Source organism: Hydractinia symbiolongicarpus, chromosome 2, assembly GCF_029227915.1.
Source record: "Hydractinia symbiolongicarpus strain clone_291-10 chromosome 2, HSymV2.1, whole genome shotgun sequence".
Taxonomy (NCBI): domain Eukaryota; kingdom Metazoa; phylum Cnidaria; class Hydrozoa; order Anthoathecata; family Hydractiniidae; genus Hydractinia; species Hydractinia symbiolongicarpus.
In genome coordinates, this window is record NC_079876.1 from 17,888,894 (window position 1) to 17,904,805 (window position 15,912).

General features: G+C 32.5%; 1 protein-coding gene across 1 annotated transcript; it reads right to left on the reverse strand.

Annotated features, from left to right (window-relative positions):
• Positions 1-2,764: 2,764 nt before the first annotated feature.
• Positions 2,765-12,208, reverse strand: LOC130629765 (TNF receptor-associated factor 3-like). Its single transcript, XM_057443103.1, has 7 exons — positions 11,979-12,208; positions 11,865-11,913; positions 11,078-11,182; positions 9,335-9,499; positions 8,412-8,489; positions 5,720-5,794; positions 2,765-4,804 (listed from the first exon to the last, which is right to left on the reverse strand). Exons 1-7 carry the CDS (start codon positions 12,134-12,136, stop codon positions 4,184-4,186), a joined length of 1,251 nt encoding a protein of 416 aa, XP_057299086.1. The 5' UTR covers positions 12,137-12,208; the 3' UTR covers positions 2,765-4,183.
• Between the last annotated feature and the right edge of the window lie 3,704 nt (positions 12,209-15,912).

Below are 15,912 nucleotides of genomic sequence, written 5' to 3' on the forward strand. Positions count from 1 at the left end.
TCTCTTCTCGATTACAACACGATTATGATGTTGCCGGTACCCAAAGAAAGGGTGAACTTGGTCAACACCCAAGAAAATTTAGAGCTAACCAAATTGTAAAATGCGCCCGGCAACTTATAAAAGTGGAGCTGCTCATGTTAGACTTTAAGTAAATGAGAATGCTCATATAGGTATTGTATGCAAATAAGCAGATACACGTTACCCCCATGAAAATGGAGGTAATTAGGTGCCCTCAGCAAGGTGCAACAAGACCTAAAGCAGACATTTTGCATCATCGAGCATCTGGGGATTAACATTTGCAGGCTGTACACACGTAATAACTTTCTCTACCCGTCGTCTATGATAGACTTGGAACGAAATTTCAATGTGTTGATGGATGTTTTTTTCTCACATAATAACTTCTAAATCCTAAAAAAAAAATTATAACTACACGTGCTTTTCACAAAACCTTTTGTCAAAGTCAACAATCACAAGCTGAAAGTCAGGGTCTTTTAGTACGTATTTTTTTCTTTTTAGATAAAAATAAAACTTTAAGAATTTTATGTACAGTCTTCCTTTTGAACTTATTTTGCCTACATAACAAGGTAAACTATAACAAGGTAAATTGTACTTCTGCTCTCCGCAATAAGGAGACATAGTGGATATAGATGTTGTGTATTCCTTTCTATTTCTTTGAATACTGGTGTCTTATCTGACATTTCGAAGTATAGTTAAGTATAGTTAAAGCTTTAATTTCAATGATCTCTAATATTCGAAGATTATTTTTGAAAACAAAATATTTTCTGTTAAACATTTGTTGTTATTTTCTCTTACTACCCAGACTCCTGAAACTTTTGCAGCGTTATATACAACATTAATTTGATGTAACTCCTCTTAGCCAATCAGGTGGGACATTTTCTGTGCTAATTATATAATAAGTTACTAACATAGTATATACACAAATGTATACACAAATGCAAAAAATAGACAAATTTAGAATCAAGATATTAAAAAAAAAATACTGGGTCATTACATAGCAAAAAGAATCAAGTAAGAAAATACAAATTCGTGTGTTGAGAAGAAAGAAAAGACTATTAGAGATCTAAAATACAAAAATCCAGAAAAAAATGGATTTTACTATCGTCATTATGTTGCCATGACTTTGCCCCGTTTTGCTACCAATACGCCGTGCGAGTTGTTTGTGGTAAATTACATTCTCCTTTCCAATTCCCCTGTTATTGGCGTAGACAGGAGGAGTTTAAATTTGCCCGTTTGCAGAAATCAGCATGTTTCCGGGTTTTCGTTTTCATGCTTCTCATTCGCTTGATAGAAACGTTTGTTTGAGATGGTATGTTAGTGGTCGTGAATCTTACATCAAAACAAGCCGACTAAACCAGAGGCCTCTGTCCTGGTGTCATCTTTTGCTTCGTTATCATTAACTGGTTCCAATTCAGAATCTTGCAAGAATTAAAAAAGACAAAATTCAAAATTTAAAAGTGTGGACATTTTAAACTGTTATAACTTGAGCTGATAAAGGACATTTAATAAAAAGGTTTTGTGCCAATTCATTACGCGAATTAGGAAATCTGATCTCTGAAGTCTGAAGATCTACTTAACGTTCCACAGTAATGTAAGTTTTAACTTTCCGAATAAATCTTCAAGTACATTGTATTCTTTTTTTCTTTCCTACAAAATCTTCAAGAGGGAAATTCGAAAACAATCCCTTTCATCAGCTATATCTTTCGGTATTTTCTCTCCCACAAATGATTTTAGAAAATTAAACATCAACCAATCAACGACATAAAATAAAATTTCTCCACCGAACATGTTAACCAGAAATGTCAAAAGCGTTTAGTAAAGGGTATATGAATTTTAAAATTAACAAAGATCGCTATATTGGCAATATGGTATACAGTCCTTCCTCCAAAAATTAACAATACATCTAAAGGAAGAACGGTTTCTAAGGACTAAGTAAGCCCAAATCAACAAAAATCAGCTATTTTGCCATGTTGTATGTCTTTATGCGAAAAATGTTAAAAAATAAACAGGAAAAAAACACAATATTTGGATCACATCAGGTTCCATTCTAGAAAAATCAATTATTTCGTTCTTCCTTAATATATTTGATGCAAAATACAAAAAATACAACTTCCAAGGTTGAAAATCTAATTCTACAACAAATTGTTCTATCAGTATTGCATACCATATACCTGAGTGAGACTACTGAGGTGGCTATATATAGCTAAATAACAGAAAAAAAGAAATTCTGGATGCTTTAGTCAAAGATAACAACTAAATATAAACTGGAGATTCAGATAGGTTGGTTAAATGGGCATTTTTTTTTTAAACCGAAATTAGTATAGCTCTAGAATAAATTTTAACATTCTGTTTACAATTGTTGACAGGTAAGTTAAATACATACAAAGTAATCAAAAATTGTCCAAAAATCACCAAACTCCAGGCAGGTAAACTCCAGGCAACGTTACTAGAGTTATGTTCCGTACATTTTATATTCAATGTATGTTACCAAACGATACTTATTAGCTTCATCCTTCTTGAAATAAAATTCAAATCTCTACATAGACAACCCATGGCTTCAGCAAAAGGTAATCAACTAGCTAGCTACACAAAGCAAATTAAAAAAAAAGGTCTTACTCTCCATAACTAATTAACATTGTTCTACTTTGATCTTGATCTTGAACTGATCTTTGGCTTCTTTTTTTTCAGAACTTTTTGTACCTTTAGTGCTTAAAATTATAAAAAACTTTCAAATTTTGTTGAGCTATAAACCTTCTTATTCTTATTCTTTCCCAATAAAAGTTCTTCCTTACTTTTATCGGACCACCCTGTTGAGTCCTTCTTTGGTGGGTTTGTAACTGCTGCTATATAGGAAAGCAAAAGCTAACTAGGATCGGAAATAAGTGAACAAATAATGTACTTTTTTTATTTATTAAATATTTAAAGTTGGTTTTACATAATTGGTTTTACATAACAAATTGACTAAATTACAACAATCACGAAATCAAAACAAAAAATTTAAATATATAAGAAAATTAACCTTGATGTATACTGGATGTAAAAAAAAAAGCTTACAAGAACTTGCATTTAATGTGTGTAGAGCAACTGTAAAGACTTCCAACGATTTCTGTCAATCTGACTGTACATAAAAAGAAATGTATAAATATATAAAAAATATAAATATATAAATACGTTGGCTATTTGTGAGGAATAGGAAGCGCTTTTGGAAATGAAAAATAAAAAATGAAAAATGACCATTCATGGGCATTTCCCTCGAGTTGTTTTCTATATTACAGAAAAGTAAGTGACGTCAAATTTTGCCTTTGTTGTTATACCACGAGACTGCCACATATTGATTGTAGGGTACGTTTTTAAATAGAATAAATGGAGGACTTACCGTGACACGTTTCAAACAGAAAAACATCATCTAATATATTACCAGATGCGCTACAAGCTAATATAGTGAAAGCCACGCGAAGACCTTAGATGGGCCAAGTCATGAACAACTTCATGAATGTCATAGACGTTTAAAATGCTGATAAATAAAGATGAATGAAAATGTAAACATAAAAGTAAACAAACATCAATATTCACAGTGAAACTTAAATATATGTTGAATATTAGATTTGTATTATTAGGTCTGTTAAATACACAAAGAATAAAACACAAAACAAAACAACAAAAATCGAAGATTCGGAAGATTCTAAAATATCCCGCACAAACAAATTTAGAAGTATAACTCATGTAGGGAGACCAGAAACTTTTAATTCCATTCATATACTTCTAGTAAGCGTACTCCACACTTCTTTAAAGTATAATTCTAATTCGACATCAATTTGATCATATAGTCTATGAATGAACTCATGTTGGAAAAGTTTTTTTGCCTTCCTTATTTTGTGCAAAATTTCAGCTTCAGCGTTTTTATAAGCTAGGCTTTTAAGAAAATCGTACAAACAGAGCGAGAGAATGTTTACCAAACACACTAGTACATCTCCGTTTTTTATATTAATTGTACTTTTTGATGGTTTCAAGAATTCTGCAATGTACTCTGTTTTACCTTGTAAAACTCCGCATAAAAATATCTGTTCTTTTAAAACAAAGATTAAAACAAAGTGAAAAAATTTCTTGTCCCTCATTGGAAACAACTCGATGTATTTCTAGACTTATTTCCTCTGAGGGAACTCACTTATCTAACTTTTAGGCAATACAGTTTTTTCACCAATGCACTATAAAGGTTCTTTATAAACACTTGAAATTTGTTAGAATTAAGTAAATATATAAGAAGAAAAAGGAATAAAATCGTGCAAAAAACATCCATAAGTTCGAACTTTTTATTCATCGTATTAATCTTTTCGACATCTCCTTTAATACTACTAAATTGACTTTTTATGCTTTCAAATTCTTTTTTCATTTTTTCGACATCTCCTTTAATACTGCTAAATTGACTTTTTATGCTTTCAAATTCTTCTGTCATTTTTTTCAAGGTTTCGACTTCTTTTTTCCTTGTACCTATACATTTGATTTCTTCTCTCATTTTCTTGAATTCCTTTTCAATTAAATTCTTACTTTTGAATTGTTTGTGTATTGTACTCATGCTTTGCAAATCTTTTTTAATACCACTTAAGTCCTGTTGCATTCTCAGCATTTCGTTTTGCATTGATGCAATTTTCAATTCTCCTTTTAAACTTTTGAACTCTACTTGCATAATTTTCATAGCTTCGACTTCTTTTTTAATTTCGTTAAGAGTTAAGGATAAATGATGGTGTAAACTATCTCGATAATGTTCTGATAGGGCTTTTCTGGTGCACTAAAAATAACATTAACCTACAATTAACTATATTAAAAGGCCACGTCCGTGTGTCGGTCTGTAATTGGTCAACGGTGATACTTTTTCCAATTTTCTTTATGAAATAATAAAAACTAAGGCAGAATGGCGCAGATTTCAACATGCGAATAATTTTTGATGAATATTTAAAAATGCAAAACAGGTTTAATCCCGCTGCAGGGGGGGCAATTCAGACAGACAGACAGACAGACAGACAGACAGAAAGAAAGACAGACAGACAGACAGACAGACAGACAGACAGACAGACAGACAGACAGACAGACAGACAGACAGACAGACAGACAGACAGACAGACAGACAGACAGACAGACAGACAGACAGACAGACAGACAGACAGACAGACAGACAGACAGACAGACAGACAGACAGACAGACAGACAGACAGACAGACAGACAGACAGACAGACAGACAGACAGACAGACAGACAGACAGACAGACAGACAGACAGACAGACAGACAGACAGACAGACAGACAGACAGACAGACAGACAGACAGACAGACAGACAGACAGACAGACAGACAGACAGACAGACAGACAGACAGACAGACAGACAGACAGACAGACAGACAGACAGACAGACAGACAGACAGACAGACAGACAGACAGACAGACAGACAGACAGACAGACAGACAGACAGACAGACAGACAGACAGACAGACAGACAGACAGACAGACAGACAGACAGACAGACAGACAGACAGACAGACAGACAGACAGACAGACAGACAGACAGACAGACAGACAGACAGACAGACAGACAGACAGACAGACAGACAGACAGACAGACAGACAGACAGACAGACAGACAGACAGACTAATGTATTTCTTAAGAATATTTAGTGTTTTCATGAATAAAACAACATATAACGTACCTGAACGTGGCAACCAAAGGAGGAAAATTCACATGAATTAAGGCTTTCTAGACATGTAGTAAGATGGTATTCCAACTATAAATAAATTTGTTTTTACACTACAGACACATAGTAATTTGGAACAGCAATAATTCGACATCTTAACTTTTACCTTTTATTATTTTCTTTTTTTTTTTTTGACCCATAAATCAATTCAATTAAACAAAAATGTGGGGTTGATATTTTGCTAGTATTAGTTATGCCGATATTTTTACTGAACAAATATAAAATAAGTTGGAGCAGAATAGGTTCCCTAAGTAATAATTTAAAAAAAAAGATATTTATTGTTATGTATCATTTGAGAAAGCATTAAAAATGCAACAAATTTCATGTAAAAACATATGTCTGAAAAAGTAACGGTAATGAGAAAAGAATTTCGTAATCAGGGTGTTCATTTTTGAGAGGAAAAGAATTATTCACAAGTTTGACTTGTTTTTCACATTAATTACAATGATGAATATTATTGAATGTAAAGTCTCCTTTAAAAACCACATAACCTTTCATTTAGAATATTATAGTTCTAAAACATGTTTTATTTATCCTCTGAAAAAAATCAGCATCGTTTTCAATAAGCTTGACATGGAAATTCACAGGTTACGGCGAGTTCGAAGTATGGAAAGAAGGTGAAGAAGGCATCGTTCCCAGATCTATTGCAAGACCATAGTGCTAAGTTTGTAACTGATGCTAGTGCTGTTAGTGGTGATCTTTGTGTGCTCGATACACGAAGAAAACTTTGAAGTCATGAATATGCTTTTACCAATTGTAAATCAGTGTATTATGTGATATGCTGCAATTACCAAAAACTAATCCAATTGTCTTTCAGTAATTCAACCAGAGGAAATTTTTGCTATCAAAAACAAAAACAAAATTCTCTATTATTGGTATCGATCTTGTGCACAAACAGAATAACAAATGTGTCAGGAGAGGCAAAGGTATTTATGTAAATTTCTATCCCACGTATCAATTCTAAATCATTGTTATATTTCTTTTTTGATAGTCATTGAATTATTTAGGCATGTCATTCTATCTTGCAATTTAATTGTAATTTGTTACTACTTTTATTCTTTAGGAGCCATTGGTCTAACGAAGATTTTGCTGAGTTGTTACGTTGGATGGTTTGTGTGACAGAGGTTGCACGATGTGTATCAGAGTGTAAAGCATTTCTTCTAAATAAAATGGAGCAACTTCTGGGTATTGATGGGTGACTCTATGAACAATCAAATAGTGCACAACAATAACAATTTGTAAATCATGTACAAAATCGGGGATCAACTTTCGAGCAAGCAGGAAACACTTTCCTTGAAGAGTCTCGGGATTTGATTGCCTTGAATTCACAAACATCGCAAAACAAGATGTAATCAATTTCTTAAAGACAGTAGTAGAAACTGGATTGGAACAATTTGAGGACATCTCCTCAAACAAAAAGCCTTTGTTTGAATCTATATAATAGAATAGTTTATCGATTTTCAACCAGTCATTGCAACAAAGTATTACGTTAAGAAATGATGATATAAGAACATTGGAAAATTCTTGTCAAATTTTCCAACAGATTTATGTAGCTTGCCAGGTCAGGAAAGGTGACATCAATGAAATCCTTTCGCATAAAAATAGTTGTTACCATTCAGCCTTCTGCAAGAATAGTGATTTGAAGAGTTGTTCAAATCGGATCTTCTACTCTGCTTAAAAAAATTCAATGCACAAGCCTCATTGACAACGTAGATGTTAATTGCAGTTGTAGTTTGAGCCGAAGTTGTCAACAGGAATAAACCGAACAAGTCCCTAGATTCACGGAGAGGCAGATACACGTATGTTTCTCCATGCATTGGATGCAGCTAGAAAAGGATTGGCAAGGTGCTAATTCGCACAGTAGACACTGACGTAGTCGCAATGTTTTCGAAACTTCAACTTTCTGAATTATGGATCTGATTTGGTACTCAAAAGAACTAACGCTTTTTCTCTATTCTTTTATATTTCATGGTATTGAAAGGGAGAAATGTATTGCTTCACCACTCTTCAATGCCTTTACAGACTGTGATCAAATCTCATTTTTTGCTGGGAAAGGTAAAAAAGCAGCATGGAGTATATGTTTTTATGTGAATTTTATTTCCTTTTTCTACGCCTTTTAACAATATGAAACAATATCTATTTTTTCGAAGATTTTTTATTCAAACATTGTTACTCATTTCGCACAGTTTTTGCACCATTTTACTGGACTCTAACGTATCATAGTAACTTAAAAATGTATAATAACGTACTTATGAATATGTAAATAAGATGAGTGGCATGTTTGTGTAAGATGTTTCTATTCTTTTTTTCAACGTAATAGTAAATGTATTGTAATAAAGTTGAATGAATGAAAGCTAAAGTTAAGCAAGTTAAGAAATAAATTAAAGCAAAATGTTGCAAAACAAACTTTATCAAAGAAACCTCGCGGTCATATTATCCTATAAAGCAAACCTATATGGGGGACAATTCCCTTTACCCAGTGGAAAAGGGGTTAAAAAGAAAAAAAATGGCATGCATAACATTTATCTAAATCATTTGTGTAAATGTAACTGTGGAAATGTAACCGTGGAGCATTACAGTGTTAGAACTTCTTATCTAAAGATAGCAAACCGTTATTGGCTATGTAGAAAAATGAATTTTTTCTTACCGTTCGTCGCTCCATCAACTCATCTGAGCAGTCGTTTGGACATTTGACAGGATACCGATCACATGTACTATGATGATCCTAAGATAAATTTCAAACTTTAGCTGGAAGTGACAATTCTATTTGTCATTATAGATTTTGGAAATGTAAATTTATAAAAAAAATTTAATAACTCTCCTGCTTTTAGTACCTAAAAGTGTCATTCCTTTTTTATTTGCTTATCTTGTTTTTAAGACAACTTGTGCGATAACTTATATATGTAAATCAGACACGTATAAAAAATATTACGATAAAATGTTAATGAAGATATTTTAAATAATATTAGCGACGTCAGAGATGCATCTCTGACGTCGCTAAATTTATTTAAGAATAACGTTACTAAATTGCAATAATTTCTGCATTGTTGGAGAAATTAAGAAACGAATCCACTACAGACCACCGACATGGGAAATTATGGCCATGGTGCATGACAATTAAAATTGTTAAATCTTTACAAGACAAAAGAAACATTTTCAATTGAATTAAGGATATGACAGCCACAAAATCAATGGAAATGATTTTTAAGATTATTTTAATTAATTTGACATTTTGCTGTGCCATATTAAATAATAACAACTTCAAGTTTTTGGACAAAGGCGTGTCCTTTATCAATCTACTAGACAATTTTGATATAATTTTGTGTCCTTTTATTAAATGCGTGTAATCAAGATTATCTATGTATTGTTTTAGGCAACTAATTTTTTTTATGGTTAGTAATCTCATGTCTCAGTTATGTGTTAAATAAGTGTCCAAGATATATCAGCGTCATTCTTGGACAGGCGTCTGAAATCAAAAGCAAAAACAAATTAATCACCTATTCAAATTATTATATTACTGCATTATTAAATACCATATACAAATATCCTGACGGAGTACGTTCTATATACCTGGATTTGTGAGCGAAAAAATGTCAAGTTGCAATATTGGCATTTCTCCAGGTTGTAAGGACATTTTTCCTGGTGTTTTTTTAGCTTGTGTCGTTCCATCTTTTTCTCACAATGTTTGAATGAACAAGAAGCCAGTTGAAATCTGCATCTTTTTTGTAAATGATCCTAAATATGGTAAGACACTAACATAACATTTTTGAGTAACCAGATTTAAGAAAATAAGACATTCGTGTTGGACATATATTGTCTCTGGCATTCTTATTTTCGTTTTTCTTATCACTTTCTTTTGAGCACCGTATCTTTAAGGGAGAACTAAGGATGAATAACAGATTGTGCTTAAAATGTTCGTTATAGTAGAAATATGAACTGTGTTAATTTTTTTATATTTGTGAACTTCAGTTCTTGAGATATATAAGGTTAAAGTTATTCTACAATCGCCGCCATGACAGTTTCGATCAGGACTTTCTGTTCCATGAAATACTTACTTCTCTGATGTAAATCTGCAAATAAGGAAACAAACGCATACTGAATGAACGAAGCGAGGGAATGCTAAACTGCCCATTTGTGATTTAATTTAGGCGTGTTCCGAAATTCTATCATTGAACTTTTTCGATTATACCAACCCTAGGTTGTCGGTAAGTAAAGTGCCTGTTTCCATATTGTTACGTGGTACATGTTTATATTAAATATAACCCCACATAGAAAATGTTATGAGAGCGTAAGAAGAATTTAGCGCAGCTTACCTTCATCATAAAAAAAACTTGCAGCAAGGCTTTCAGCATGATTTTCGTTTGGATGGTAATTTGCAACGAGATTTTTGTATGATTTATTTACCGTGTCGCAACGAGAAATAACATGGAATACATATCTTTTCATTGGTTTGTTTTGTATTAGTGAAAATTTTTAATAACTCGCTCGTAAACTTTGTTGTGTTTTACAAAAAAAAAACTATAGCTAATAATGTTTGCTGTTTTTCTTACTTCTTTGCTTGTTTGTACAAAGTCAAAGTTCATACTAAATTCACAACTTTTTGTTTAATTCATTTTATTTCTTCCTATCAAAGCATACTGTACTTCACCTTATATTTAAGCTGCGACTCAGAACTGTGTTCCCCTGTGCGACCGTGCATTTCCCACCTTGCACAAATTGTTTTTTGCAATCAGGTGAGTCACTCAGGTTCCTGCAATCCGAGCGGACAATCGAATAACTAATCTCTATTTGCCATAGCGAAATAGCAATTTAGGCTGGATAATTTATCAAGTTTTGTTACCTTTATATTATCAATCTACACATATTTATAATGGCTATGCTCTATAGAAGAACAATTTGCACACAGTTGCTGTGTGCAAATGGTAATTTTTCTTTGATCTCTCCTTACGAATTATTTTGCCGGTTTAGGTTAAAAAGGTCACATCGCCAATACGTACTTCGGGAGATATGTAAGATAACTTGTTTTGTGCATCTCATTTTTGATGGAATTGACATTCTTAAACATTTATGTCCAGGAATAATTAAAGCTGCAGCAAGAATAAAACATGACTTATGTATTGTAACATAGCTTAAAAGACCTGTAATATACAAAAACCTATCGCTACTATTTTGTGTCTTTTAACGATCATATGTGATTCCATTTTAAGCAGGCTCTCGAAACTTATGGACGTGGGATCGGAATCTACCCCCTTTCCGGCACGATATGTTAAAAGGAACCCGAACCGATTAAGGTTAGACATAAAGAAACGATACCTCCATGTTACCGAGCTCACCAATCCATTCACATCCCTTGCTGACAAGTTCACATTTAACTTTTACTGATAAAATAATTCTATTTATCATGGCAGCTGGAGTCACCTATAAATGAGTAAAGTCATGATGGGATTTTCTCAATAATAAACCTTTCAAGTCCCAGTTGTTATAAGACAGAGGTTTGTCCCTTCTACAGAGTGAGTTTAATCTTCTTTAAAGTTCAGAATGGTTTTCCTTGGAGAAATTAAGGATTCGTGATACCCTAACCATAATCACGCCGAAAATTATGTCAAAAAATTGGCATACTTTTGTTAATAACAGCAGACCCAACAAAGATTTTGAAAATTTGAAGCAGGTGGTATGTGACACCCATGGCTTAAGTTTCTAGGAATATTTCTTCTTAAAGTTTTTACTTCAGGTTTGTACTTCAAACACTTAGGCCCTTGATATAATCACTTTCTTCAGTTCTTTCGCTTTTTTGTTTTTGGGACTTTATATTTATGATGAACAAAGTTTAACACATAAATTTCGAGCTCCAAAGTTACGAAATATTTTGTTTATGAAGCTAACCAATTATTTATACATGTTTAGCGTCTTTAAGTTACTAACGAAAGTTACCTGTTGATACAGAAGGTTATGCTGAATGTGTAAGAGTGTATTGTTGATTTTTACTGTACTTTTGAAAGACCATTACTCACTACCCGCATATGCCGTCATGAATAGTTAAAACTTTATGGAAACTCGCGAAAGTGTACAGATGGGAGGTAAATCTTAAAACGTCACTCACAGAGTTGTTATCTACTTTTCTTCTACAAGTTGGACAGATAAAGCCTTTCCTAAAAAGAACATAATACATTATCTTATGTCAGTCAGAACTTTCAAATTAATTTTGCTACATTACCTTTCACTGCTACTCTTTTTCAAGCCTTCTAAACAACTTTTGCACATTCCATGACCACATGTTAGCTGCATAGCATTCCTCATTAGATTAAGGCAAATGACGCAATAAAAATCTCGTCTCACTTCTTCAGCAACTTCAAAATTGAATCCTCCAGACATTGCGCTTCTCCTTTTTTTTAATGCTTGACATCAATAAAAAAACATATGTTAGATTTGTCTATGAATTTAGAACTGTACGAAATAAAATATTTCGATAATACTAAGCAGATGCCTTCTTTGTCTAATCTAATAATTATCTAATTTACTGGAATGTTGAATTGGCTATTTATAGTTAATGTTTCAGTGAGTTGCATTTATATTATTTGACGCTTTCTGTTATACAACCTTTTCGCAAATTTCCAGCTGTTAGATGTATGTACACTCTTAAATCTACCTTAACCTCATTCCTGCTGGGCCTTTTAGGGCTCCTTAATGCTGCGGGGGGGGGGGGGGGGGTGAGGGTGGGGGCTATTCCGTCCCCTCCCCTTGTGTAATATCTACAATTTTTGTCCGTTGGACTTGAAACTTGCCACAAGTGTTGCCTAGGTATCAATAAACAATTTAGTAAAAAAATTTGATGACGTCATCATTTTTGGTGATGACGTCATGACAATACAATCAGAACAATGACACAATAAGAACATTGAAATCAATAATTGCTGTATAATTTAGATGAATTTAGTAAAGGCCAGGATACACTTGTATAATATCATTAATATCATTTTTTCTACAATATACTTATAATTTGTTAAAATATCGTTATAATTTCATTTAATTTCATAACATCGTTGCCACAATAACGCTAGCAGATAATAGATCTATTGTCACCCAAACAAAGGCATTCGAAACCAGATCACCAATTATTAAAATCAAACTCGTTTGATTTTATTCAAATATTATAGCCATGCAGCAAATTATAAGGTGATGACGCACATGCCAGGTGTTGGAATTATACATATTATAGCTGTATTATAAGAAATTATAACCATATTTTAAACATATTTAAAGAAATTATATTGATACTAGCCGAAGTCCCGTGGAAGAATCCACTGAATGTCTCCATGAAATGCATGTAAGGGATACCAAACAAAAACATACAGCATGGTAATGTGATTTTTTAAAACTTAGAATCCAGCCTCAGCCCTTTGTCTCTTTTTTATAACGGGACGGAAGAAAGAGAGAAAAATTCTGGGATCAAGATTGCTCACAGTCTGCATTATTTTATATTTATACCCGTTGAAACCAAAACATTGAAAATATAAGCAGGTGCAAAAAAAAAAAAAAATAGAAATGCAAAATGTCCAACAAATCAAAGGCGTCTAACGAAATCTGCTAAAACTTATACTTGCTTTTTGCCATGCCAGAACTACACCAGGGAAAATAGTATACCACACATTAGAAAAAATCGTTAAGTCACACAAAAAAAGTTATTGCAAAATTTCCACAACGTACAGTTTTAGCTATTTACAATTAGCTATTTAGTCTATTGCATGTAACAACCCTCCCATTGCGCAAACGTGACGGGCATGATAACAATGCAGTGTTTTCGAATTTAAGAATCGAATAATATTTCAAACTATCAAAACGTAACAGATGTAAACATTGATTTAACTTTGTTTACATTAGGGTTTATTATAATGACGTCAACCACTTCGTTGCGTTAAAAACAGTAACAACGGAAAAATTACTTTTTATATTTTATATAAATTCTTCTCTACGATATACACGCTGTATTTTATAAGAATAGTGTTTTTTTCTTTCGTTTCAGCCTTCATGTTCTTAATTTTGCGTGGTGTACTGCCCATTGCTTTGGAGAGAAAGAAGGTTCAGTTTGTGAGATATATACGCAAAAAAAAAGTAAACTTCTCATTAAATTTTTGCATCATACAAATTTTTATATCAGAACAAACAATCAAGCTTAGACATATTGTTAGGATATTCTGACCCATTGTTTAAAGTATATAGTCTTACAAAAAAAAGTTCTTAAATTTCTTGACAAGTACTATCCTCGTTATTCTTAATTATATTCTTAGCATGTCTATGTCCTAAAAATATATAATGCCTTAATAAAATAAAGCTTGCTATAAGTTGCTATAGCTATTGGCAAATTCTTTTTATGTTTATTTAGAACAAACAATCGAGGTTAGACATATTTTAAGATATCTTTAACTGACCCTAGAGTATATTCTTTGAATTAAAATTTGTTCAGGCTGAAGACAAAACATATTTAACTTCATATTTAAGGGAAATTTTAGCTTGAAGCGTGTAAACGGCTTAAAAACGTAATTCACCTAAATTTATTTCTCTACCAGATAATCAAAATAACACACCTGCTTTACTTTCGCTTTCTCAGTAGTAGCTAGCGTTCTCTGGATAAAAGTCCAATCAGTTTTTTACTTCGATTACTAAACTTCGCTTTATCCCAAAGAAAACAAATTGAAAATGTATAGCTAGCTACAATTGTCTGATACATTTCCAATCAGTTCTCTTTTTGACCTTATATCATCGTACGTTTTTCTTCTTTATAAGAAATATATATTTCTGACAACAACAAACTTTTTATACGCGCTCGACAACAAAAGTCGCTCTACAACAACAGTTTTGTTTTTTACATTTTAGATTCGAATTATCATTCAAATTCGATAGTTCGTTTTTAAAAAGAAAGCATATGTTTACAAAGGTTACTAAGAAGTGTCTCGTTTTCATTCCAATGGTCTAGTCAGAGTATTAAAGGCTAAAGGTATTTAATAAAAATCACTGCGATCTTATTATTACTAATTAGTTTAGAAAATATGCAGCGTCTGAATTTTTTTCCTTAGTATTAAGCAGGATTAAATTGCCATTATTACCCACAAAAGGTAAAGAAATGAAGGTAGAAACGCGGAAAACAACAAGTTGAAGTTAATTAAAAAAAAGCACCGCGGTCTTATTATTAATACTTGGTTTCGTAAGACTGCAGTGTCTGAATTTTATTGCCCGAAAAAGGTATAGAAATTAATTAGAAACAAAAAATGCTGTGCATATTAACAACCGCAAAGGAAAGGCGATGTTTCTGTGTAGAAATAAATTTGTATTGTATCAGGAATTATTAATGAAGGTTAAAATAAGAGATCAATTTAGACATTTTTTCTGCATTATGTGAATATAGTGTTATAAAAGTAATTGTTTTAACTACCTCAAAAAACCGTCGAATTGACGATCAGCCGAGATGAAATCAAACCATTGCTCTATCCCGATTGAAAAAGCACCGCGAATTTATTATTACTTTTCCATCTCGCTAAGCTTGTTAACCCTTTTCAGCTTTGGGAGGGGCAAAAATGGCCTACCCTTCCGTTTTTTACTTATAACTTTTGTTTGCCCGGCCTATTTTACTTTAAATATTTTTAGCAAGAAAAAATTAAAATTGCGCTCTTAACAGTTGGCCAGCTACGCCGATATTTCTAAGGTCCCTTATGCAAGAATTAAACATGAAAATTTTTTTTAGAATATTAAGCGCATATTTTACGATATGTGATCAATATATTAGATTTATATTTTATTGTGGTGTGTTTACAATAGAAATTAAAATTTTCGGACGGAAAAACTTTCGGATTTTGTTTAAAAAAAGGAACAGTGCATAGAAATTATATATAGGGTAATCAGAAAATCAATAAAAACTGCAGTTTTTGAACTTATTATTTTCGTTATTTTCACATTTGGCTGTGGCTCTATTTATAAAGTTGGATCATGAAGACCATTTTTTAGATCTTGATTGAATATATGTACGCTTTTACCCTTCCTTTTGTGTCATTTCCCGTAATTATTACTTTTGAAATTTGGTTAAAATTCGTTCAAAACACCATACATTTTTGACTTTATAAATCTTGTCCGAAAATTTTTCCGCTGATATAAAAAAT